Source organism: Rattus rattus, chromosome 9 (assembly GCF_011064425.1).
Source record: "Rattus rattus isolate New Zealand chromosome 9, Rrattus_CSIRO_v1, whole genome shotgun sequence".
Taxonomy (NCBI): domain Eukaryota; kingdom Metazoa; phylum Chordata; class Mammalia; order Rodentia; family Muridae; genus Rattus; species Rattus rattus.
The window spans coordinates 76,048,791-76,073,196 of record NC_046162.1 but is presented as its reverse complement, the minus strand read 5'-3'; the positions used below and the strand labels follow the sequence as shown (position 1 = coordinate 76,073,196).

At 50.1% G+C, this 24,406-nt stretch overlaps 1 protein-coding gene across 1 annotated transcript in view; it reads right to left on the bottom strand.

Moving 5' to 3' along the window:
* Positions 1-5,425: 5,425 nt before the first annotated feature.
* Slc39a11 (solute carrier family 39 member 11) overlaps positions 5,426-24,406 on the bottom strand; it is a 412,294-nt gene continuing 393,313 nt past the window's right edge. The window contains exons 8-10 of the mRNA XM_032912669.1: positions 11,119-11,217; positions 8,248-8,406; positions 5,426-7,016 (exon numbers count right to left, since the gene is read on the bottom strand). Of these exons, the coding sequence (XP_032768560.1) occupies positions 6,938-7,016; positions 8,248-8,406; positions 11,119-11,217 (337 nt within the window). The 3' untranslated portion in view covers positions 5,426-6,937. The remainder of the gene's footprint in view (positions 7,017-8,247; positions 8,407-11,118; positions 11,218-24,406) is intronic.

Genomic DNA, 24,406 nt, shown 5'->3' with positions numbered 1-24,406 from the left:
CCTGGGATGATTAACTTGTAAGGAGGAAAGGGTTTCTCCTTCCTCTTCATCTTCTTCCTCTTCTTCTTTTTCTTCTTCCTCCTCCTTCTCTTCCTCCTCCTCCCCTCCTCCTTCTCTTCCTCTTCCTTTCTTCTTCTTCTTCTTCTTCTTCTTCTTCTTCTTCTTCTTCTTCTTCTTCTTCTTCTTCTTCTTCTTCTTCTTCTTCTTCTTCTTCTTCTTCTTCTGTTTCAAAGGGTTCATTCCATGGTTGCTCTGAGCTGGTGGTGAGAAGAACATTATGGTGGAAACAAAAGATGAAGCAAAAAGGAAAAAAACTGTCACCCCAACAAACCTCTCTGCTAGCTTCCTTTCTACTGCCATGACAAGCATTACCAAAAGCAACTTGGGGGAGAGAGGATCTATTTGGTTTATACTTCCAGGTCATGGTTTATTGAGGGAAGTCAAGGCAGGGGCTCAGGGCAACTGAACTCGCTATTCCACACAGCATAACCTCTGACTGAGGAATTTGTTTCATGGCCAAGAAGTAGAGCAGGAACCATGGGGGCTGCTGCTTGCTATTTGGCTAACAAGTCCGCTTATACCCAGCCAGCTTTCTTACACAGTTCAGGGACACCAGCTTGGGGAATGATGAGTCCCCAAATGTAGAGAGCATACCCAATCTACATCAATTAACAATCAAGATAGTTCCCCACAGACACGCCCAAGGGCTAATCTAATGTGGGCAATCCCTCAATTGAGACTCTCTTCTCAGGTGAGTCTAGGCTGTGTCTGGATTTCCGGTCTTGGGTTTGGATTGTTCAGGGGAACCGTTGGATGTAAAGATGTTAGAATACCTGTCCAGAGCTTTACCCGTGCAGAGTTCCTTGGGGGCTGGCAGCAATCAATTGTTTCTCATTCACCACATCATCCCTAACCCGGAGCAGAAAGCAGTAGCCTAGCCCCCTGAGGTTATTTGGGAGTCTAGAGGTCTGGGCAGTAGCTCCAAAGGCCAACTGAGGCCAGGAAGGATCCATTTTACCTTGAAGCCAGCAGCAGAACTCAGGCACCGTCACCAAGAAACCTGAAGGCCAGGAGCTGAAGAGAATCCAGCAATGGTTCAAGGCTGCTGTTTCCCGTAGCCACTTCTGCCTGCCCAGGTGAGCGGGAAGAAGGAGAGGGAGGTAGGTAGAGAGGGGAGGGTGTTGAGCAGTGTTCTTTCTACCCGTGAAAAGTCTTTCTCGTTAGCTGCCGCCCCGATCTGTAAAGGGAGATGTCTGAGAAAAGCCAGTTTGTTAAGAGTTCCTTCATATCTCTGGCCTCTGTGTCCTGTGCTAGAGGTCAGGTCACCCCAAAGCCTAATGACATTTGAGCCTCACAAGTGTGCAGTTAGGGGCCCTTTCTAAAGCCTTCGGTTTGATTTTGTAGGCACTTCTGTATGTTTTTTTCTCAAAGAGCCCTCTCTACCATGTATGCCCTCTATCTTTGGGGCTCCCCAGATTCAGCCTTGAAAAAGACAAGCAGGAAGCAGGAGGTGACAGCAAAGTGACCCTCCAGGGATCCTGGGAAGCCAGAGGTCACTTCAGGGCATCTGACCCGTCTTATCATAGGCAAGTAGGTAACAGCTGGGGTCGGCACAGTGCGTCTTTCAGCGGGAGGGCAGGTCAGAGAAGGGCCCAAGAACGTGTACCTGGTTCTCCCTGCATATGGTCTTGTCCTCTATCACAACCCGTGTCCCCATCACAGTCATGGACATTTAGAACAGGGCTCCAGGAACTCTGTGCAGGGGCAGGCAGTACGCATCACCTGGCCCAAGATGGTCAAGCTGGAATCTGACCATACCTGCAGCCTGACTGGGCTCACCCAGGACCCTAGCCAGAGGGAAGAGATCCCAGGTCTCAGGAGCCCGGATGCTTGTGACTTGGGATATCTGTTCACACTCCCCAGGCAGGATATATCCCATGGATGCATAGGTAAGATCTATATAAATGTGTAATACACTCTAGACTTTTGCATCTTTGCTGCATGGGTGACATATCACCATGTAAAAGGAAAGGGAAAAGCCACTCCCTTCCTGGGCCCGTTGGCTTCTGGCTTTCATACCTCTCCAACATGCACCAGGAGTTGAGCAATGTCTGCAGGCTTTGGCCTATAGTACTTAGTCTCTTCCTCTTCTGGAACACCTGACAAGAAGCAATGTAGAGAGGGGTTTGTTTTGGCTCTGTTTGGGAGGGTGGTTTCCACCATGGCCTGGTAGGGAAGTTCATGATGTGGGAATCTGTGTGACTGGGACTCCTCACATATAGACCCAAAGAAACTGAGTGACAAGGAGGGCCCAATGGAGGATGCATGAATCTCAGAAGGGGAAACAAAGTAGTCATTGGAGGCGGATAGAGAGAGGAAGTGATGAGGAGGAGGAGGATGGGGATCAGCTGTGGGGAGGGAGGGGCGGAAGAGGGTTGGAAGTGGGAACAGAAGTCAATGGGGGCCTCTCTGGACTTAGCTGGAGACCAGGGATGAGGGGAGGCTCCAGGGAGTCTGTGGGGATGACCCTAGCTGAGAGTCCTACCAGCAGAGGATGTGGAGACTGAAGTGACCTCCTCATGTAGCCAGGGTGGACTTCCAGTAGAGGGAGAAGGACATCAACCCAGCCACAAAACCTTCGACCTAAAATTTGTCCTGCCTATCTACAAGATGTGAAGGGATAAAAATGGAACAGAGACTGAGGGAACAGCCAACCAATGGCTGGCCCAACTTAAGACCCATCCCATAGGAGAGATCCAACCTCTGAAACTATTAATAACATCCCACCATGTTTGCCGACAGGAACCTAGCATAACAGTCTCCCAAGAGGCTTCATCCAGCAACTGAGGGAAACAGATGCAGAGACTCACAGCCAAATATCAGGCAGAGCTCAGGGAATCCTGTGGAAGAGTGAGGGATAGAATTGAGGGGGGCCAGAGGGGTCAAGGACACCACAAGACCTACAGAGTCAACTACCCTGGGCCCATGGGGGCTCACAAAGACTAAATCACCAACAAAAGAGTAGGCAGTGGGGTTGGGGATTTAGCTCAGGTGGTAGAGCCGCTTGCCCAGCAAGCGCAAGAAGACCCTGGGTTCCGGGTCCCAGCTCCAAAAAAAAAAAAAAGAAGAAGAAGAAGAAGAAGAAGAAGAAGAAGAAGAAGAAGAAGAAGAAGAAGAAGAAGAAGAAGAGAAGAAAAAAAAAAAAAAGAAAAAGAAAAAGAAAAAAAAAAAAAAGAAGAAGAAAAAAAAGAAGAAGAAGAAAAAAAGAAAAAGAAGAAGAAGAAGAAGAAAAGAAGAAGAAGAAGAAGAAAAGAAGAAGAAGAAGAAGAAGAAGAAGAAGAAGAAGAAGAAGAAGAAGAAGAAGAAGAAGAAGAAGAAGAAGAAGAAGAAGAAGAAAAGAAGAAGAAGAAGAGGAAGAAGAGGAGTAGGCAGGCTGGACCTACATCCCCTACATATTTATAGAAGTGTAGCTTGATCTTACCGTGGGTCCCCTAACAATTGGAGTGGAGGCTGACTCTGACTTTGTTGCCTGCCCTTGGATCCCCTTCCCCTAGCTGGACTGCCTGGTAAGCCCTCAGTGGGAGAGGATGTGCTTAGTTCTGCTGTAATAGGATGTCCCAGGGTGAGGTTGTACCCAAGGAGGACTGGGAGGAGGGATTTGTAAGGGTGGGACTCAGAGGAGAAGAAGGAGGGGGACTGCAATCAGGATGTAAAGTGAATACATTAATTAATGGTGGAAAGAAGGACACTGTCATTCCCCTGCCTCCTTTACTGACAGCGTCTTAGCAGAAAGTAAAAGTTCTTCATGTGCACACGCTTAGTAATCTGCAAGCCTGGTCTGCTTCAGAAGAGTTTTAGTTGGTTTACCATGGCCGTAATAAAGTGCTCGAGGCTAAGGGCTATATAAAGAAAAGAATTTACTCAGCATAGAGCATTAACTTGGCAGCTCCAGCCAGCCAGACTCTGGGGACAGTCTGTATTAGTTTGCTCCTCTGCTGCTATGATAAACACCACAGCCAAAAGCAACTTGAGGGGGAAGAGATTTATTGGGCTCACCCTTTCCATCATTGCAGGAAGTCAAGACAGAGACTCAAGTAGGAACCTGGAGGCAGGAGCTGAAGCAGAGGCCTGGCTGGACACACAGTGGGCCAAGTCCTTCCTTGTTAATTGTTAATAAATTCCCCCCACAGAAACATCCACCAGTCTGGTGAATAATTCCTCAGTTGAGATTTCCTTTCCTCAAATACGTCTTTTTGTGTCAAGTTGACAGAAGCTATGACACAAGCTTTAAAGGCCGGTGATATTATGTCCTATCATGGTAGGACAAGAAGAACCATACTCCAGAATTAACCCAGATTGCAGAACAGTGCCCTTTGACCTCTGAGCTCCAATTAAACAGCAGGCATCTCCCAACCTTGAGACATTGCTGCATTGGGGGATCAAGGTTTCAAGAAACCCCTGGGCACGCCCTCAAACAAGAGCAGCAGACTGTGGCAAACACAAAACAATGAGAATTATGAACCAATGTAATTTTAGGATTAAGATTTTCTTATTTATATAGTTTGGGAGAAAGTGTATGTATCAAAATGGACCCTAATATAGACACTTTTAGAATGGGGACTGTCACAGCAGTGGGCTAGTTCTATGAAGGGGACGAGTGACGTTTGATGGTATGAGGAATGGCAACAACTTCTGAGTCAATGACCTTTGCAGAATGAGAAAAGAGAGTTACAGTGAAATAGTCGGTGATACCCTGAGTCAATCTTGTCTCGTCCTGTGGCTCTCTAGCATCTGAACCCAACCCCAAATCTAGAAAACCTACTGTAATGGGATTCCTGATTAGGGGTAAGGCCAGCCAGTTCATGGACACAGGATTCAAGTTCTAGGTGGATGTTTGTCCACTCTGTGTGTGTGTGTGTGTGTGTGTGTGTGTGTGTGTGTGTGTGTGTGTAATGTATAACAGCATGTATATGCAAATCTCTGTTGGGTGACCATCTCTCCTAACCCTGACCTTGAAGGAATCAGAACTGGAAGGATGGGGACAATCCGGACAGCCCAATTCTCCTGATGCTGTTGGAGGTATGAGGGAGAGGGAGTTTCAGAAGGCCTGCCCACTATTCAGCCACCAGCACCAGGGGCATGGCACCTAATGGTTTTCCAAATACCATTGGGCTGCAGCCCGGATCTCTAACTGCCTTAGAACCACCTCATCTCCAAGCCCGATTCTCCACTAGATTCTCCAAGTTTCTTAACACCCACCCATCAGTCACCTTTGTTTAAGTAAGCTGGAGTTGGATGTGGTTTTTTGCAGCCTGACGATGACCACTCACCCTGCTGTGGGCATCTCTTTGCTCCCGCCGGGGCGGTGTGGGAGAGGGGCCTCAGTGGCTCTAGAAAGCGTTGGCGTTGAAGAGGACACAGCTCATGCACGACAAAATTCCCTTTATTGACATGAATCACAGTTACGAGGTCTTATCCAACAGAAAGGATGATTTGCAGCAACAGAACGACACACGGAGACGTAAGGATAGAAATATACACACACGTGCCAATCACCAAACCAGCTAACCTCAACCAATCAGATCTCTGGATGTGTCTTTTTGATCGTCAAGTGCTTTCAGAAGAACAAACACATCCGGCCGAGGTTGGCCTCTGGGATCTTGAGCATTCACAGACTACAGTATCCATCCATGGATGGACGGAACATGTAAACACAGAGGGCAGATACTGAGAACCCAGTACCCAAGTGCCTGGCTCCCGGGTGAAGCCTTTTCTCTGAGTCCCACACACTCCCCAGCCAGGGAGGGCTTGGGGCTGATGCGTTGGGAGGGCGGATGGTGAAGCGACATGTATGATGGAGCAGGTTAGCATGTAGTCAAGGTCCAGTCATTCTTCAGGATCATCTCAGAGTTTTGAGTTTTCTAAGGAAATGTAAAAAATACCTCTTCTTCCTCCCCTTTCCTTCCCCACTAGAAGCCCGCTGGCCAGATTCCCTCAAAGCTTCTGTAGAAGCTCAGCGGCTCTGGCTTGTAAGCTTCCAAAGGGCCAGCGGAGAAGAAGCCTTGTCGGGCTCTGAATGTCATTCCCTAGAGTTGACTTAAGTAACTCCGTGAGTCAATGAGGGGGTTGTGTATTTGCAATTTGCTGGTATCCACAAGTCTCTCAGGAAAACAAAGGCTATAAACACATCAAGATTAATAGCTAGGAGACCTGGGAGCCAGGACTAAGTGCCTGCTCTTGTCCTCTACAAAGAGCGGGGACGTGGGGGGGAGAGGGCTCAGCTTAAAACCTACTCACGGCACTCTTCACAGAGCGCTGCATGTTCATGGTCACCCTCATTTCCATATTTCTCTAACTTCAGCAATGCCCATCTTTAGGAGAGAGACCAGCTGACTTCCTGCCCTCGGTGTGTGGGCCTTCCTGTGCGTGCCTCCCTGGAGGAAGCAGACCCTGTTACGCTGGTTCAGCCTTGGAAAGCAGGTTTCTGTGTTCCTATTGCTTCTGTCCCGGCATCCTAGGTGGACAGAGGGTCCATGGAGAAGGAGCACTGGGGGCCCTGGCAACCTGCTCCAAAACCTTAGGCCAACATGCTCAGAGCTTGTATCCCAGGAGCTGACTTCTGGAGGTGACCCTGAGGTGTTGAAGTTGAGTCTAGAAAGGGAGACCGGAGGTGGGACAGTAGGGGTTACCCACTGAAGAAAATTTCCTTCCATTCAGTGGCCGAAACACAAATCTACAGTTCTATGACACCTTGAGATTTACAAAGAAAACCAGCTTCTCCCTCCAAAGCAAAACGGAAAGTCAAAAAAATGTAATCAGAGCTGATCTGGGGTAAGGAGACGGAGGGGAGAAAGGAATGGGGTTTTAATGTGAAGAGAGGCTCATGGTCCTGCAGAAGTCTGGTGCTTTCCTTCATGGGGTCCCAAGGTTCTCAGAGCTAGCCGAGGCCCACGTCAAGGGACATCATCACCACAAATCCCAGGATGGAGGCCCAGGATGCCAGTTTCCCGTTGCCACTAGGAAGAAAGGAAAGGAGAACGGTAAGACTTAGCTGCTGCTTCCTATGACCCTGTCAGGGCTGATGACTCCAATCACAACAAGGTATTCTACCAACCGTGGCAGCACTGATGGTTGGGTCCCAAACACCCAGTGAACGTCCCCTCCTGGTCCAAAGCCATGGCCAGGAGCTGCAGCACAGGGAAATCATTTGACCAGAGCTCTCTAGTCCCAGGCTTGAACAAACCAGGAGGAGTTGGCCGGAGGGCTGGGGAGATCTCAGCAGTTAGGTGCATTGCTGCTGTACAGAGGACCAGAACTCGGCTCCTAGCACCGTATCAGTAGGATCACAATTGCTTATGATTATAATTCCAGGGATATAACTTTGAATTTCCATGCACACCACACACACACACACACACACACACACACACACCCCACGCACACATGCATGCATGCACACCACGCACGCACTTTAAAACATAGCGAGCATTTCTTATGTTTTCTTCATGTGTGTTGGGGAAGGTTACAGGAGCCATTTCTCCTCCAGCGCTATCTACTTTTTTGTGACAGGGTCTCTTACTGGCCTGGGACTCTCAGATTTGGCTAATCTGGTTAGGCACGGGTCACCAGGAATCCAGCTGTCTGTCCCTCCCCAGTGCTGGGATTACAAGCTCATGCCACCATGTCTGGCTTTTCGTGTGGGTTCTGGTGCGGCAAGCACAATGCTGACAGAGCTGTCTCTCCGGCCCTGGTTATTATTCCTTAAAGACATTGGTCTGTCATGATCAATGGGCTTCAGAATTATTCTGTCATACAAAGCTGAATGAGACCGTGCAAGGCCCCTCCCCTGCCCACCCTCCCTCTTGACACCTGACTGGCCCCGTGACAAGATAATGAAACACACGCTTATGGTTATCGCTTGCACCTCTGAGGCCACCACTCTCCTCATTCCATCAGAGAGAGAGAGAGAGAGAGAGAGAGAGAGAGAGAGCCAGTCTAAAGGTAGCTATTTTGTCAAGGGGCCAGGGACCAAAAATCCCCTGCTTTATGCCACTGTGTAATGTCACCTTCCTCCTCTTTATTTCAGTTTTAGCAAGCAGAGGAGGGACGGGAATAATTGTGGCCAGGGGCAGAGGGATCTTGGGAGTAAGCAAAGGAGAGAGAAAGGAAGAGAGGGCAAGCGTGAGAGAGAGGGTAGTCTCAGACTGGGCTTCGGACAGGGCTGAATAGTCGCGACAAGCTCTCCACCTGATCTGGGCTTCAGGGATGATGTCGTCCATGACCACGTAGACCATGGCACCAGCGGCAAAGGCCAGCGCGTAGGGCAGGATGGGCTCAGCCAGCACCACCGCAAACGCTCCAAAGACCCCAGCCAAGGGCTCCACCATGCCGCTCAGCTGTCCATACCTAAGGAGGGTACAGAGACATGGACCAGTGAAGGAAACGGAGACACTGACCCGTGTAGACATGTCACTTGCCCAGACCGGTGATCCCACCCCAGAAAGCAGATGTGTATGGTGGCCATCTTGTCTGGCCATGCTGTAAGGAGCAGCTCCCTGCCTGGCTTCATACCCTTATTTCCTTTGGATCTTTGAGTTGCCTATATTGTCTTTGACATTGACAATCTGATTGGGACATAACTTGTATCCCGTGTCCCATTCTCTGTGTAGTCATTAGTTTTTTAGTGCGTTTACAAGGTTAAGTGGACATCACCATCAATTCCAATGTCTTTATCCTAGAAAGAAGCCCATGGCCACCAGCAGCCGTGTTCATTTCTCCCTCCTCCCAGCCCCGTCACCAGGAATCTCTCCATCTTTTTCTCTCTATATGTTGGCTGCCTCTGGATATTTATTATACACAGAATCGTATATGGGTTTGGAGGGGGGGAGGCTTATTTCAACTGCATAATGTTCTCAAGGTGTATCTTTGCTGTAGCTTTTTTAAAAAAAAGTCTAGAGTGTGTGCATGTGTGTGTTATATGTGGTGTGTGTGTGTGTATGTTTGTGTGTGTGTGTGTGTGTATGGTGTCCATGTGGATATATGTGTGTAGTATGTGTGCATGTGTGTTATATGTGGTGTGTGTGGTATATATGTGAAAGTATGTGTGTGGTATCTGTGCATGTGTGTTATATGTGGTGTGTGTATGGTGTACATGTGAATGTATGTGTGTGGTATGTGTGCATGTGTGTTATATATGGTGAGTGTGTGGTGTATATGTGAAAGTATGTGTGTAATATGTGTGCATGTGTATGTTATATATGGGGGGTGTGTGTGTGTGTGTGTGTGTGTGTGTGTGTGTGTGTGGGCCAGAGGATGTGGGTACTTGCTCTATTACTGTTTTATTCCCTTGACACACTCTTTCTCCCTGAAGCCAGGCAGGACGCCAACAATCCCCAGTGAGCCTCTTGTGTCCAACAACGCTGGGGTCACAGGCACACATGGTCACATCTGGCTTTGACATGAGTGCTGGGGATTCAAACTCTGATCTTTGTGCTTGCGTAGCAAGTCCCCTCCGCACTAAGCTATCATCCCAGCCTGTGTAGTGGAATGTCTTTCCAAGGATGAGAACCAGTCTTTGTATAGCTGTAGAACAAGCTATCAGTCTGCTCATCCAAAGACGCCTATGTTGATTGGCAGGACACTGATTGGGAAGGGTCTTGGTGTGTCCAGTTGTAGGCATGTTTAGGGGTTAGGCTATCACTACACACTTACGTGGCAGAGGCCGGCCTACCTGGCCATTTCTGCATTGACAGTATGTTCTCTACTCTCTACTCCCAGAACCGCCGTCGTGGCTTAAGATGAGATTCCTCCTTTTAAGGAATTCCTTTATTTGAGCTAGCAAGGGGAGGTAGGCACTGCTTCGGACCAAATGAGCTCTGATCAAAGGAGCAACACAGAATGGTCATTGGGAACGGGAAGGGCAAGAGCTAAGCCACGGCCCTGAAGGCAGACGCCACCTGCTACAGGCACAACACCAGCAGGACAAGGGTTGGGGCCTCCTTCTTGAAGCGGGCACTTGGGGAGGTGCACAGTCTCTGAGCTTCGGTCTTCCCGTCTGTATCACGGGGATGGGGACATCTCCCACAGCCAGCCTCCCCAGAAAGAAGGGCAAGTTGTATGAACCGTGAGATCCCAGTCCCTCTCTGGCTAGAAGCAGAAACGGGCATGGGGAGAGACCCTACTTTGGCTGCGGAATCTTTTAGAGTAGATACCACACCCTGTCTTCTTGTGTTTTCACCAACAGAGCAGCAGGACAGACAGCCCTCTGGGTCTGTTAGACCTCTGCCTGTGGCCTCGTCTCTGGAAAATGTAGCTTTGACATCAAGCCCTCCCATCAGTTTGGGAGGGAGAAGGAGAAAAGCTTCACTTTCGGATCTTGGTGCTGACCGCAAATCTCCTCATCCCCCTCCCCCTCCCCCTCCCTTCTTCCTGGTGCCTCAACGATCTGAAATGACAGCTGTGGCTGTGGTAGATTATGAGAATCTCTGAGGCCACCCACCTCCCTTCTTTCCCAAAGCCTCTATTTGCGGGACTCTAACAATGGAGAAAGAAATCTGTAGAGAGTGGAAACACGATCATTTAAGTACACGTACAAACTTGCAAGCCACAGGGCCTTGTACAATGGAAGGCGTTTTTAAATTGTCCCTATTAGCAGTCTACGTGAGTGCTGTGAGCTTACGTTGTAGGCCAGCGACTGTTTTAGTAAAGTAATGTGTGAGGCCCATGTCCCACATAGGGACATATGAGAGCGGCTCATGCAAGGACTCCCAGGGTCAGGTAGTGGCAAGATGGTCCTCAACTGAGGACACTGTGACATCTACAGGAGACCTATTAGGGGGGAAGTGCCCAGTGCTGAGAGCTGCGGGTTTCTATCCACAGAGGCCTTTGAAAAGGAACATAGCCACTCAAGCTGGTCATGCAAAGGTCAAAGGGTCAAGAAATGATCTTGTTTCTTGGGGTCTCCTCTGTGGATACAACATTTACCCACATTTGTGGAAGCCCCGCAACGGGTTTCCAACATGGCTTCCAACAAGAGCCTGACCCAGCCAAAAGGAGTTCACACTGAGCAGTTGATAGCCCACACGACTCTCTTCTGACCCAGTGGGCTGGTACACTCACCAGAAAGCTTTCCAGGTAGAGAAGCCTGCTCCACGAAGAGGAAGGCTGACAGCCAGGCCCTCTGGGAAATTTTGAATCCCAATTCCAATGGCCAGATTCCTGCAAAAACAAGAAGGTACAAGACCCAGTTAGCCCAGCTTAAGAGTCATCTTAGAGAGGGATTGCTTTGGTCAGGCTAGCCTGTAGGCAATGTGTCTTGATGATTCATCGATTAGGAGGTCCCAGTCCACTGTTGGCAACACCATTCCCTAGGACGATGATCCTGAGCCATATAAGAAAGATAGTTAAGGATGACCCTGTGAGAGAGCCAGCAGGCAGAACTCCTCCATGGTCTCTGCTTCAAGTTCCTGATTGATTTTCTATCCTGACTTCCCTCAGTGATGGTGTGTAATCTGTAAGCTGAAATAAGCTGAAATATTTTCTCTCCTAAGTTGCTGTTGGTCAGAATGTTTGAATCATAGTAATAGAGAGAAAATTAGAATAATGTATTAAAAGTCTTACCTGAAAGTGGGGGACCTGTTAAGTCCTGAAGTAGGGGGTCTATTAAGCCCTGAAGTGGGGGACCTGTTAAGTTCTTTGGTACCAGGGAGCTTTGTGGTGGGCAAAGGAAGAAAGAGGACCCACAGGTAGGTAGTAGCATCGTAGGGGGGAGTAACGTCTTCCTCCTTGTTGCCCTCCTGTCCTGAGTCCCAGGTCACACTCTGTCCTTAGTATGGTAGAGTGCAGCAGAGAACATGCTGGCTCCGAGTGGGGATGGCTCAAGTCCTGCCACCATTTTGCTGTATAAGTCTGTGTCGATCATTGGACTTTTATCTGTGTACAACATGGAGATATTGGCCTCCATCTTGATGGGTGATCATGTTACAGGACAACCTAACAATGCCTGAAAGACTCTTAACACCGAGAGATAGGCTATGCCCTTGAGTTCCTGTTCCCTATAGTTCAGAGATGGGCGTAGCTCGCTTTATCCAGACGGCACGTGAGAAACAGTACAAGGAAGTAAAGACACGGAATCAATCCGGAGGTGACGCTGATGTGGCTCCAGGCTCAGACAGAATCTGGAGGTGACGCTGATGTGGCTCCAGGCTCAGGTCTCCCGTGGGCTCTTGCTACATTTCTCTGGGCTTGGGTGGCGTTTGCTGTGATAGCCTCTGGCTTTCTGCCTCTGCAGGACACTAGGGGCTTGTGTTGTGCACCCGAGTCAAATGCTAGGGACCTGTCTTTGAGGGACTGCTTTGTGCTGAAGCCAGAGACTAGGTCACGATGAAGAGAGAATAGGAATAGGCAGGCGCACAGGCAACACAGAACTGACCAAGGGAGATGGGGCACCTGCATGGTTGCAATTCATAATGTGCAATGCCAACCTGCAAAGAAGGGAGACAATGCCACAGGAGGGATCAGGGCCAGGCTGAGGGCAACAAAATGGTAATTTGAGACTACCTCCCTGAACAAGACTCTACCTTGGTTGGACAGGTCCTAGGGGTAGTCCCTCCATGGAGGGCCCTCCTGATAGCAGACCTTCAAGGGCATCAACTAGCAAGGCTGGCCTAGGGCCTGAAGGAGTTGTGGGTAGACTGGACAGAAAAGAGAACCGGTTCCCTCATGCTTGGCTTTTTGGTCAATTGACGCCTGTCTGTCCACTTTGCTCGCAGCAGGAATTTGCCCCTTAGCTCTGGACAGATATAAGGGGTGGGGGGTTGCAGACCAGCAGTTGCGCCTACCCTGTCTTTACTGGCCACTCCATCCTTGGCCCCAGGATCCCAGGAAAAGAACACAACTTGGGGCCTTGAGAGCCCACCAGGCCAGCTCTGGCCCTGGCCCTCTGGACCTGATTCCAGCAAAGAGCACCACAGATAACACTCAGTATTAAATATCAAATCTCTACCTTGCTTGAGGGCTTCATCGCACACCATATTTGCCTTCACCCACTGTCACCACATACAGATACGCATTTCGATGTCCCTGCACCCTGGGACCATTTCGAGGAGTCTCTTAGACAAGGACCAACCCTACCATAATTGAACTTATAAACATTTAGCTGGCGTGCACTCTGTTTAGTTAAGTCATATCTTTGAATCCTTGGTCCCCAGCTGGTGGAACTACCTGGGACAGACTAAGGGGTGTGACCTTGTTGGAGGAGGTGTGTCACCAGGGGTAGGCTTTGAGACTCCAAAGCATTAGTGCCATTCCCAGTGTGCACTCTGCCTCCTGTGTTCAGTTTGAGATCCGAGCTCCAAGGTATTCCTACAGCTGTGCCTTTACTCCGCCATCGTGAACTTGAATCCTCTGAAACCATAAGCCCAATTAAACGCTTTCTTTGCTAAGTGGCCTTGGTCACTGTCATCTCAGCAGTAGAGAAGACATTAATATAGAGGTCTTGTTGGTTCCTGATTGAGATAGAAGACCTTATACTTCTGTTCCAGTCAGCCACAGGGAGAACTACATTTTGTTCTAGAAACTTCTACTAGTTTTATGTCCAAGAAGACCCTGTGCTCATATTCCAGGAGAGGAAAATTCCGGGCGTGCATTTCCGTGGAAGAAACACATCTCAAGGATAAGCTCCTGCCAACGTTTCTGTACTCCCTGCTGCCTTCTCGCTAGCCAGTGGGAGCATTGGTTATATTTAGCACCATCCCTTCCTTGCCCTCCCCAAATGATGACCAAATGAGACCAGCTTCCTTGACCTGCTCCAAAGCCAGGAAGAGATCATCCTAGGGCGTCAAGCTATGCCCCGTGTCTCTTCTCTGATGCAGAGGAAGAGATCGGTGGCTGCCTAATGGTCCACAGTTAGTATCCACCCTCAATACACACAGGTGAGGAAAGTGACCTATCTAGGCATAGGCATGGAGCCACCAACCCAGTGTCAAGTCTAAAGTGATGGCTTTCTGTCCAAAGTCCTACCATCCACCAGGCAGGTTGGGGAAGCTTCCTCCATATCCTGCCCTGGAGCTGAGCTCTGATAAGCAGTACAGAAACCCCATTCTTCCATCCCTGGCAAGCCTCGCTGTCACCGCCCTGCCCTAGCCCTGGCACAAGGTTTACAGCCGCACCCCGCGATCCTGCCAGGTCTCTCTCTGCAGGGCAATGCTTTGCTTTAGGATCAGAAAGTGTATCCTGAACATTCCTGGGCTCCTGAGACCACGGTGCGGGCTGAAACTACAGTCCCTCTGCCTTCTCTCCTTCCTACATGACCCTTTTAAATTCAGCCCGCTTTATGAGAGCATTCGAATGGGTGTGTGCACACAAGCACACACATGCACACATGAACACACATGCACACATGAACACACATGCACACATGCACACAGAGCCATTCCCATTCCCAGCTGCACATCAGGTTAGTTTTTCATTGCTGTCACAAAATGCTTAACATAAACACATTAGGAGGGAAGGAAGGAAGGAAGGAAGGATTTGCTTTGGCTCACAGCTTCCAAGGATTTAGTCTGTGGTCACCTTGCTTCCCTGTGTTTGGTCATAGGGAGAGTATCATGACAGGGAGCACAGGACAGAGCAAAGCTGTTCACATGACATCTAGGAAGTAAAGAAACACAGAGGAAGGGCCTGAGACAAGAGACAACCTCCAAGGACATGTCTCTAGCGATCTATTTCTAACTAGGTCCCATCCCTGTGAGTATGTGTCAGCTGACCCAGATGCCACTGAATCATGAATCCATCAGTAATGACAAAGAGGGGGTCAGAGCCATTACAATCTGATCATATCTCAGTGGCTGGATTGATCGGCTGGGGACAAAGCCTTCAGTGCACGAGCATTTAGGAGACGCTCCACACCCACTCCACGACAGATGCCAGATGGGCAGGGAAGGCAGCCAATGGATGGGGTCTTCTTCTCTTCCTCATCATCAGCATCAGCTCTGGGGCGTGACTTGAATCCAGGGCTCTCAGAACCAGTTCTCCGGTCCAGTCACCAGGGAGCTTTACCGGAGGCCTGGGACAGCTCTGCAGATGGATGAATTGGGGGACCCATGTCTGCAAAGTCTGACGGAAACACTCTGAGGAGCGACGGCTGATGGTCAACATCAGCAGCAAGGGTGAGGAGAAGGCAGTGGTTGGGGCGTCTCCATTGTGAGAGCCTGATCTGCCGCTGTCTTGATTACCAACACAGGCCAGGGACACCAGGGCCACTGTGAGTGCGTGGGGACTCTGCAGACTGGGTGTCTGCTCTGTAGAATCTGACTAGGGAGGGCCCTGGCGGGGATTCCAGGACTGACAAAGCAGCAGTGGCCACAATGTCTACCAGAATTTCTGAGCTGGTAGAAACATTGGGGACTAATAAACATCAAGGACAGAGAGAGAAAGGAGGGAAGGGCTCAGCTGTCAGGGAAGGTCTTCAGAGGACAAACTCTGAGCCTACCAATGGTCTGGATGTGCTGGCAGGGATGGCGCACTGTGAGGAGGAGAAGACATACCTAACGGAGAGCCGATGGCTCGGAGGACGTCCCCACCAGTCTTTTTGTACAGCCAAGCCCTCTATAAAGGCATTCCTGGGCAACCAGGCCTGGCTGACCTCCTTCCTTGCAGCTTGGGGAAGGGTGAGCTAAAATGAGGTTTCCTTTCCAGGATGTGCTACAAGATTTCAGGCAGTATTTATCCAAAAGGGCACCGGACGACACACAAGCCTAACTCTGCCGCCGCACCCTTCAAAGCCAAGCAAATTTCTCGTTGCTGGGTTTTTCATGTTAGCAGAATGTGTGGATAGCAGTGTCCCCTTTCTGACCCAACCGTGCCTCCTGGAAGGCATGAGAGAGGGGACCTGACCAGAGGGCCAGGAAAGGGTTAACAGGATAGGGACACTGGCAGCTGGGGCAGGTAAGTGGCTCTCAGGGAGCCAGGCTGCAACCACAGGGGCAGGAGCAGCCCCTGATGAGGCCTCTCCTGGGAAAGGTGAGCCAAGGGTCTGTGTGGAAGGAAGGGCTGCCTCTCCTCAAAGTTGGCTTTGGCTTGAGTGTTCAGATTTCTGCTTTCCTTTTCCTGGGGAGTCAGAATTTCCCAGGGTGGACCAGATCCAGAGGAATGGTTACTGAGGGTCTTTAGGGGAGAGGGCAGAAGACTTGGTACTACCAAACCGAAGACTGCCCTAGGACACCTTGGGGGTGAGGCTGGTTATCTTGCATGGGCAGTGGCAGGGACAAGTCCCAGGGGAGGACTTTTTAATCTGTTGTGGAGAAGGAATATAACATCTTGGAAGGGTAGTGGGTACTTAAAACAGATAACCCTGGGGCTGAGGATGTAATTCAGTTTGCACAGTGCTTGCCCATCATGCAGAAGGCTCTGGGTTAGAGTCTGGGTGCTGAGTAAACCTAGAGGATAAAGGTCCCAGCGCTTAGGAGGTGGAGGCCTTCGGAAGTACAAGGTCATTCTCAGCTTCACAGCAAGTTTGAGGCCAGCTTCCCCCACCCCCATCTCCCTCTAGACAGCCAGCTCCCTAAAACCCTCAAGAGCCTGAGGAAGTCAGCACAATCCTTGTAGGCTGCTGTCTCCACCCCGCCCCCTGGTATGAGTGACAGTAAGGGCCAGCCAGGCACTGCGGCCGGGACATAAGTGAAGGCAGTAGCAGAGGAAGATGGATACTATGCTCCAGGGCTGGGCTGGTTACAAAGAAACAATTCAGGCTGTGTGGGGCCAGGAGGCTGCTGGGAACCCCCAGGGTTGGGAAGAATGGAGGGGGGTGGGGAAGACAGGCTGGGCTCAGTCACAAATACGGACTCTAAGCAGATGGAACAGCCAGGCCCATGCAGGTGCCAAGGAGGTACAGGCAAGGTCAAGGGGTGCCCATTCACAGACGGGGCCTCTTCGGTCTGGATCCAAGGGCAGAAGAAACACTCCCCAGCTGGTCCCTGTCATTCCTTGATCTGAAACCTGGTGACTGTGCAGAGGCAAAGGCCTGGGCCCTTCCAGGTTGCCAGCTAAAGAATGGCCTCCTTCCCTTTTCCTCAAGGAACATTCATCCCAAGGAGCTGGCCAGTACTTAGGCTTTTCCTTAAAAACCTAGGGGCAGCAGGAAGGACGCCTGGCTCTCCTTCCCCAGCCTCCCAATGGCTGCCCTCCTGCCTACCCACTGTGTTTTCTTCAGGTGAGCCTCACCTCCCAGAACTACAAGTCAGAGAACTTGGGTGGTAAGGAGCCGTAAAGGTGACCTCTTTGCTGCCTTCACGGGCGCAGTAGAAGACAGATACCTTTGGAGGCCGTGTGATCTGTAAGGAGCCAGGTACATGCGTGTGGGAGCCTGTGCTGGTTCTTACTGATAATCAGATAGACCGGATCTAGAATTACTTAGGAGACAGTTCTCTGAGCATGTCTGTAAGGGAGTCTAGATTGGCTTGACTGTGTTGGGAAGCACTATTTATGGGTTGCAGATCTGGACTAAATAAAAAGGAGAAAATGAGTGCCTCCTTCAAGACATTCTGCTGCTCCCTGACTATGGATACAATGTGACCAGATGCATCAAGTTCCTGTAGCCATGTCCCCTTAACCACCCTTACCCCACCCCCACCCACAGACTCAGGATGGACTGTCTTCTCTCAGACTGAGAGCCAGAATAACCCCGTCCTCCCCAAGGTTGTTTTTATTAGGTATTGTTGCTACAGCAATGAGAAAATCAATCAATACAGAGTCCCAGAGACTGACCCAGCACCAGCCACTGCTTCATCTGTAAAATGGTGAGGAACTTCCTTCATAGGGTCTTTGCATGGATGGGAGATAGTCACTTTAAGGTCCCAGGCTGGGGGCCATATGAGGAATGACCTTATACCTTCTCAGCTACTCATGTGAGGTTCTGGTCCTTGGGAAAGCAGTGTGGGGAATTTTTTCAATGGCTCTCCATTCTTTTTGGTGTGTGGATCTCATAGTGGGTACTCCTTATGGGCCAGCTACCGTTAACCCTACCCAAGGCTTCCATAAGAAGCAGTACTGAGCTGGATACTCAGAATCCCTTGGCCACTGACTTTAGGGTGGTGGAGGTGGAAAAGGGGGTGGGCTCACTTACAAACATTGAGGCATGTCCAGGTGGACAACCTTCCAGTCAGGGCTCGAGGACCTCCCGTGTCCTCTGATCACAGCGTGGCCAGGTGGGGCTCTCCTCCTGAGTGACGAAGCCTAAGCCGTGTTTGCTTGGGAGCAAACAATTGCCACACATCCCAGAAGCTTGGCAGTGGCCAAAAAGGAAGTAGCACAGGGGGTGGATCCAGAAACTTCATGGACAAAGTGACGCTCTGCACTTTGAAGAAAGGGGGAGAGAATATAGTGGGGGAGAGAAGCGAGCTTTGGCCAGGAAGATGAGAGCTGACCTGATTGGGAGAATCAAGTCTTCCCCACTAAGTCAAAGCCTACAACACTACCTATGACGATGAACTTCAAAGCTTATCTCTTCTAGACACCTGCCCACTATGACACTGTCCTACCATAACACTCCAGTGGCTTTAAAAAGAAATCCCAGGGCTAATAGCCCAGCCCAGGCCCAGGGCTCTTTCAAGGCCAAAGGCAAGGGGCTATATCTAAGTAGCCAGCACCCTATTTCTGGAAGGCAGATCCTTGTATGCTGAATGACTTGCTTAGAGGGTATATTGGGGGGAGGGGTATTCCTTGAAATCCATTTATTGACCACTACACTCGGACATTTTGCCTAAAACTCAGACATTTTGCCTAAGACCCTCTCAGGTCTTGAGCTCAGCGTGGCTTCCAACATGAGACAGCACGGAGCACATGTCAGGAGACGCGCAGAGAGTCTGTGAACCCCACTGCAACAGCCTGCGGCCGATACAAACTCCTGTATTTGATTACCCACTAGACAGAGCCTGAGGTACTCTAGCTAGAAAAAAAAAAAAAAAGATAATCAATCCTGTGTGTAGTGTGACTACAGGCTGGGCATGGTTGGGAGTGTTTTACATGTAGCAGCAAGTCGCACCCCAAACCCTTCCCAGTGGCCTCTCAGGTGTCATTCTATTTCGCAGCAGGTAGGGAAGAAAGCAGATATGTGTGAAGAAGTTGGGTGTCTGGTCCTCGGGTTACTAGGCTGCAGTATATACACACTTTGGGTCTTGCTAGCTTCCTGCAGACCTAGCCACTGGTCCATCAGAGAGAGAAGTGGTTATCTGGCTGCAATCCCCAACAGGGAAGCAGGAACTGCCTTATACCTTCTCAGCTCATCATGTGAGGGTCTGGTCCATTCTGCTGATTTGAGAGAGCAGTGGGATGTTTCAAATGGGTTTTCATTCTTTCTGTTGTTTTTTAGAAGCAACGAAAGTGTGTGTATGTGTGTGTATGTGTGTGTGTGTGTGTGTATTTGTATGCATGTGTGCACATGCACAGGTGAGTATGTGTGTGTATGTATGTATGTATATGTATATATGTATTTTATGCATGTGTGCACATGCACAGGTGAGTGTGTATGTGTGTGTTGGTGAGTGAGAGTATACATAGAAACACCACAGTCTCAGGCATCCTATTAAAAAATGTTTCAAATGCTATGTTCTTCCATTTATTTTTAGAAATGTGTACTTGTGCATGCGTGCGTGCATGTGTATGAGTGTGTATGGGGAAAGGGGGCCTCATATTTCTGTCCATGTGAATGTGAAGGCCAGAGGTTGACATCACTTATTTTCCTAGACCATTGTCTTATATTCTAAAAATATTTATTTTAAAGTATATGTGTACATGGTGCATACATGTTTGTGCATGTGAGGGTACATGTATGCCACAGCACGTGTGTGGAGGTCAGAGGACAGCCTCAGGTGTCAGTCCTTGCTGTCCACCTTGTCTTGGAGTCAGGGTCTCTCTCTGTTTGGTGTTACGTTGTGCACTGCAGGAGGGCTGGCCCAGGAGCTTCCAGGGTGCCTCCCTGTCCCCGCCTCTCACACGGAGAGAAGTGCTGGGTTACAGACTCGGACACCGACACGGACACTGACACAGACATGGAGCAGACACAACATCATGTAACTTCTGAGGGTCTGAGCTCAGGCCATCAGACTTCGTAGCAAGTGCTTCTCCTCACTGCATCGTCTCCGTATTAATTTTGAGACAAGGCTTCTGAACCCAGAGCTCCCTGATTTGATTAGATGGATGGACAGCAAGCCTCCAGGACCCTTTAATCCCCATGTCCCCAGTGCTGGGATCACAGATGTCACATGCCAGGTGCCTATTGATACATCTATCTTTTTAAAACATGGGTTCTGGGGATCAAACTTGGATCCTAACATTTGCATAGCATTTTACTGACCAAGATAACTCCCGGCCCTTAGGCGTCTGGTGAAGAGCTAGGCTAAGCAGAGTTGAATGAAGGGTCTGGAGGGCTTCACTGTTGAGGAGACAATGCCTGAGGCTTGATTTGTAAGGACAACATGTGAGCATCACCAGACCTCCTCTCCTAGGTCCTAAGACACTGGCCACTCTCCTGCATCATCTGGGTTCAAGTCGGGGGGTGGGGGGAGTTTCTTATGCATGGCACCCCCGGACTTGTGCAGTGGGACCCACACACATGGGTTGTTGTCCAGCCTGAGGTTTAGTTCTGAGTGTGGTGTTGAGGCTTCTTTGGGATATGTGGTGGAGGGGCTTGTGGGTTTCTCCACAAAACTGACAGGGGAGGACCTAGACAAGCTCGCTCTCTAGGCGATGTTCCCCGGCCTGCTGGTGAGGAAAGGAGAAAGGCGTATTTGTGACAAGCCCCACTTCACCCCAGCTTCGGGAGCCTCCCAGGGGCAATGAGCATGTGTATTCTTGCGTGGCAGGCCCTTACATACTGTTTTGATTGTTATCGTCCTGCCCTAAAAGGCCTGATTGTTCAGGCCTGGTGATGACATCACCGGCTTCCCACTCGGGCAGCCTGTCAAGGTGTTTGATGAGCCTGCAGGTGGGAAGGGGCTGGGTGCTCCCTGCAGGGCTGCGGGTCCCTACCCGCTCAGCAGGGCTGGCTTAGCACGCAAGGGATCTTCCCCGCCCTTCCCTTGCTATTCCGAGAGCCCGTCTGGCTCAGACTCAGATGACCCATCCATTCTGCTAAAGTCTGCTGCCTTCCCCAAATCGGGCAGGGAAGGGCACCAGGTGGCCAGGCCACAAGGCAGGGTGGTGGCTGAGGGTGGTTCAGGTCATCCACACAGGGCTCTCCTTGTAGACGTGCAGAAGAGCAGGCATGCATGAGGTCTGTGATCCCAGAGTCAGGCCCTCCTTGGGACTTTGACCTGCTAAGACTACCAGCAAATAAAGCATTGTCCGGATGTGAGGCCACCTCAAGCAGCGGGTGGTTCTTGTACCCAGGAGCTGTGTGCTCACCTGTTCACGCTAAGACGGAGACCAAGAATGCTCTGAGCCCCAGCAGTGTTAGCTGCATTAGCCCCAACCCAGGTCCATGCAGACACCCGACCAAGACAGTTGAGCAAATTAAAAAAAAAAGAAACGGGTCTCATTCAAACACTGGAAGCATACATTGCGACAGGAGTGTGAGATCTGCTTCTGTACAACTGTGAGTGAAAGAAATAAAGCAAAACAAACAAACAAATACAAAACTAAATGCTATTTGCAACAGTCCTGTTTCCACCAAAAACAAACAAACAAACAAAACAAAACAAAACAAAAAATCTCCAATGGGCTCTCGTCTTGGTTGATGGCTCCAAGGGAAGCCTGGTGCCATGTTGAAACCACAGCCAAGTAGCCATATGAGGAGCCTATAAGGTGAGGAGGTAAGGCCTCTTGCCGAAAGCCAAGTGAGGGCACCACCTTGGAAGTAGATGTTCCGGCCCTAGTCAAGCCCTCGGGCCACTTTGACCCTGGCCGATGTATTTACTGTGACCTGTTGAGAGACCCCAAGCCAGAGCCACTCAATTAAAACCACCCTCAAGCCCTTAGTCCCCGGGCTGATTAGTTTTAATGGTCAACTTGACAAAACCTATAATCACCTGGGCAGAGTTTCAGTGAGAATTAACCTCCATTAGGTTGGTGGGGTGGGCTGGCACCATTCCCTGGTGAGACAACGCTCCCTCCCCCCCATACCCTCCCCCTCCTGCACCTGCACAGGAAACAGTTTAAGAGATGAGAAAGCTAACTGAGGAAAAGTGAGTGGATTGGCCCGTGTGCGTTCAGTTTTCTTCCCTCCCCATGAAGGGTGTGGTAAGTGGCTTTGAGTTCCTGCCTTGACTTCCCTTCCATGATTGACTGTAACTTAGAATTATAAGCTCAATAAACACTATTTTATCCCTAAAGTTGCTTTCTGTGGGAAGGTTTCCAATCACAGCCACTAGGATACCTCCCGAGACCTGCAACACACGATGACTCAAGGTACCAGGCTGTGAGGTACCAGGCTGTGAGGTACCAGGCTGTGAGGTACTCGGCTAAACGGCTGTGAATGCTCCACCTGAAAGCTGGAGTATTTTCCTTTCTCCAGCCTTCATTCCTTTATCTTTCCCAAAAGCAGTTCTTGCCTACCAGCGTACAGCACTAACAGCTCCACGTCTCCCTCCCCTGCCCAGTCTGGCATCGGGACAAGCAAGGAACCTCTAACCAACGGCTCACTGAGGGCTCCCATGGCCTGGAAAAGAGCCAGGTGCATTCGTGAAGGAGTCCCATGTCTAATTCCAGGCCCCAAATCTAAGACAGCTAACATCTGCTCCCAGCTATAAGGGATCGGTCCGCAACGTGTGTCACATTCATCTGGGTCTCGGTGTCTTTGGCGGTGACAGGGGTAGGTTTCATGGGCATCGCAGATGCTCTTTTCCTGGCCCTTAGCTCTGTGGCTGCTGTACTCGGGTGGGATTGGGGGTTCTTGAGAGGCCGCAGAGATAGACAGGCTCCCCCTTTCACCAAATCTCCTATTTGAGCACATCTGGAAAACCGCAACGCGAACCCCACTCATTGTGCACATCTGGGCAGCATAAACCCATGGCTCCAAGAAGAAACTGGGGGAGGAAAAAAAAACCACCACCATCACCAACAACAACAAAAAATCTGGCTGCTCAGAGAAACTGCAGCGAGGGCCGAAGGGGAGAGGCTCAGAGGCGCCTTTCTTTTTCCATCTGCAAAACAATCTTCTGGGCCTGCCCTTAGTGGCCGAATGCTTTGCGTCTGAGGTCCACACCTTCTCAACAGCCTCTGACAGAAGCCCCTGTCTGTCACACTGCTCTCTCCCTGGCTCCTGGCCAATGCAAAAACTTAACTGAAAGAAAGGGTGTTTGTCCCCTCCTCCTATCCCTTTATTTAGACTAAACCATACCTTCACTCACCCTTAGGGTATGTGGCCTGAGTTCAAAGACAGAGCCGAACACCACCTGCCCCACCTCCTTTAGATCGAGCAAGTGAACCACTTCGGGGACAATGCAGAGAGAACTATGCTTTGGGGGGATGGTGAGAGAGCCCTGGCTAGTCAGTCCCCTGCAGTTAGGCAGTTTGTGCTCTTCCTTTCTTGCCTAGGAAGGGAGCATGGATGGACCAGGCAGTCTCCTTGTTTGAGCACCAGCCTGAGCCTGGAAAACAAACAGGAATTATATATAATAATTCCTGAGAAATTCCTGAATTAAGATGGACTAGGTTCCAGGAAGCTGAGCTGAAGACATATAGGACTCGGGGTGGAAAGGGAAATGCAGAACGCTTCCTGCTCGCTCCTTCAGACCTGGGAGTGTTGTGAGCTTCAGGGTGAGGATGCCCTGGACTGTGGAGTTAGCTGAAGTGCTAACAGAGAACCCTCAACTCTGTGACCTGTGGATAACGGGGGATGCTTGCAAGGAGAGAAGGAAAGATCTCGGAGTCCGGGGTATCTGGCCACCTTTCTTCACCGCCAAAGGCTAAGGTGAAACAGTGGAGGCAAGTCCAACCTTCATTCTCCATCTCTCATTAGAGCTCCGGGCCTTGTGAGGGGGAAGGAGTAGCTAAGCACAGCGGGGGAGTTTCAAAGTGGGGAGAAACCATGGTTTGAACCTGACCCGTCATCGCCCGCAGGCTCATGGGTTGAAATCCCGGTCCCCTGCTGGTAGTACTTGCACTTTTGGAAGGTTAGGCACTTTAGAATGTGTCCAGAGGAAGGCCAAAGTATAGAAAATACAGGGCCAAGACCCATTGGGCTGGGTAGAGGAAGAAACTAGGCAAGAAGATGCTGCAAAGAAACAAAACAAAACAAAACAAAACACCCCAAATCAGAAAGCCAACAGAAGAGGGAACACCTCCTTCCTTGTGCTGTGCATTTTGGGACTTGACTTCTAACAAGCTGGGCCCTCGGGGTGTTGTCACTGGAAAATGGTTGTTTGTTTAGCTTCCTAGGATGGCTAGGAAATGGCAATGCAGGGTACAAAGC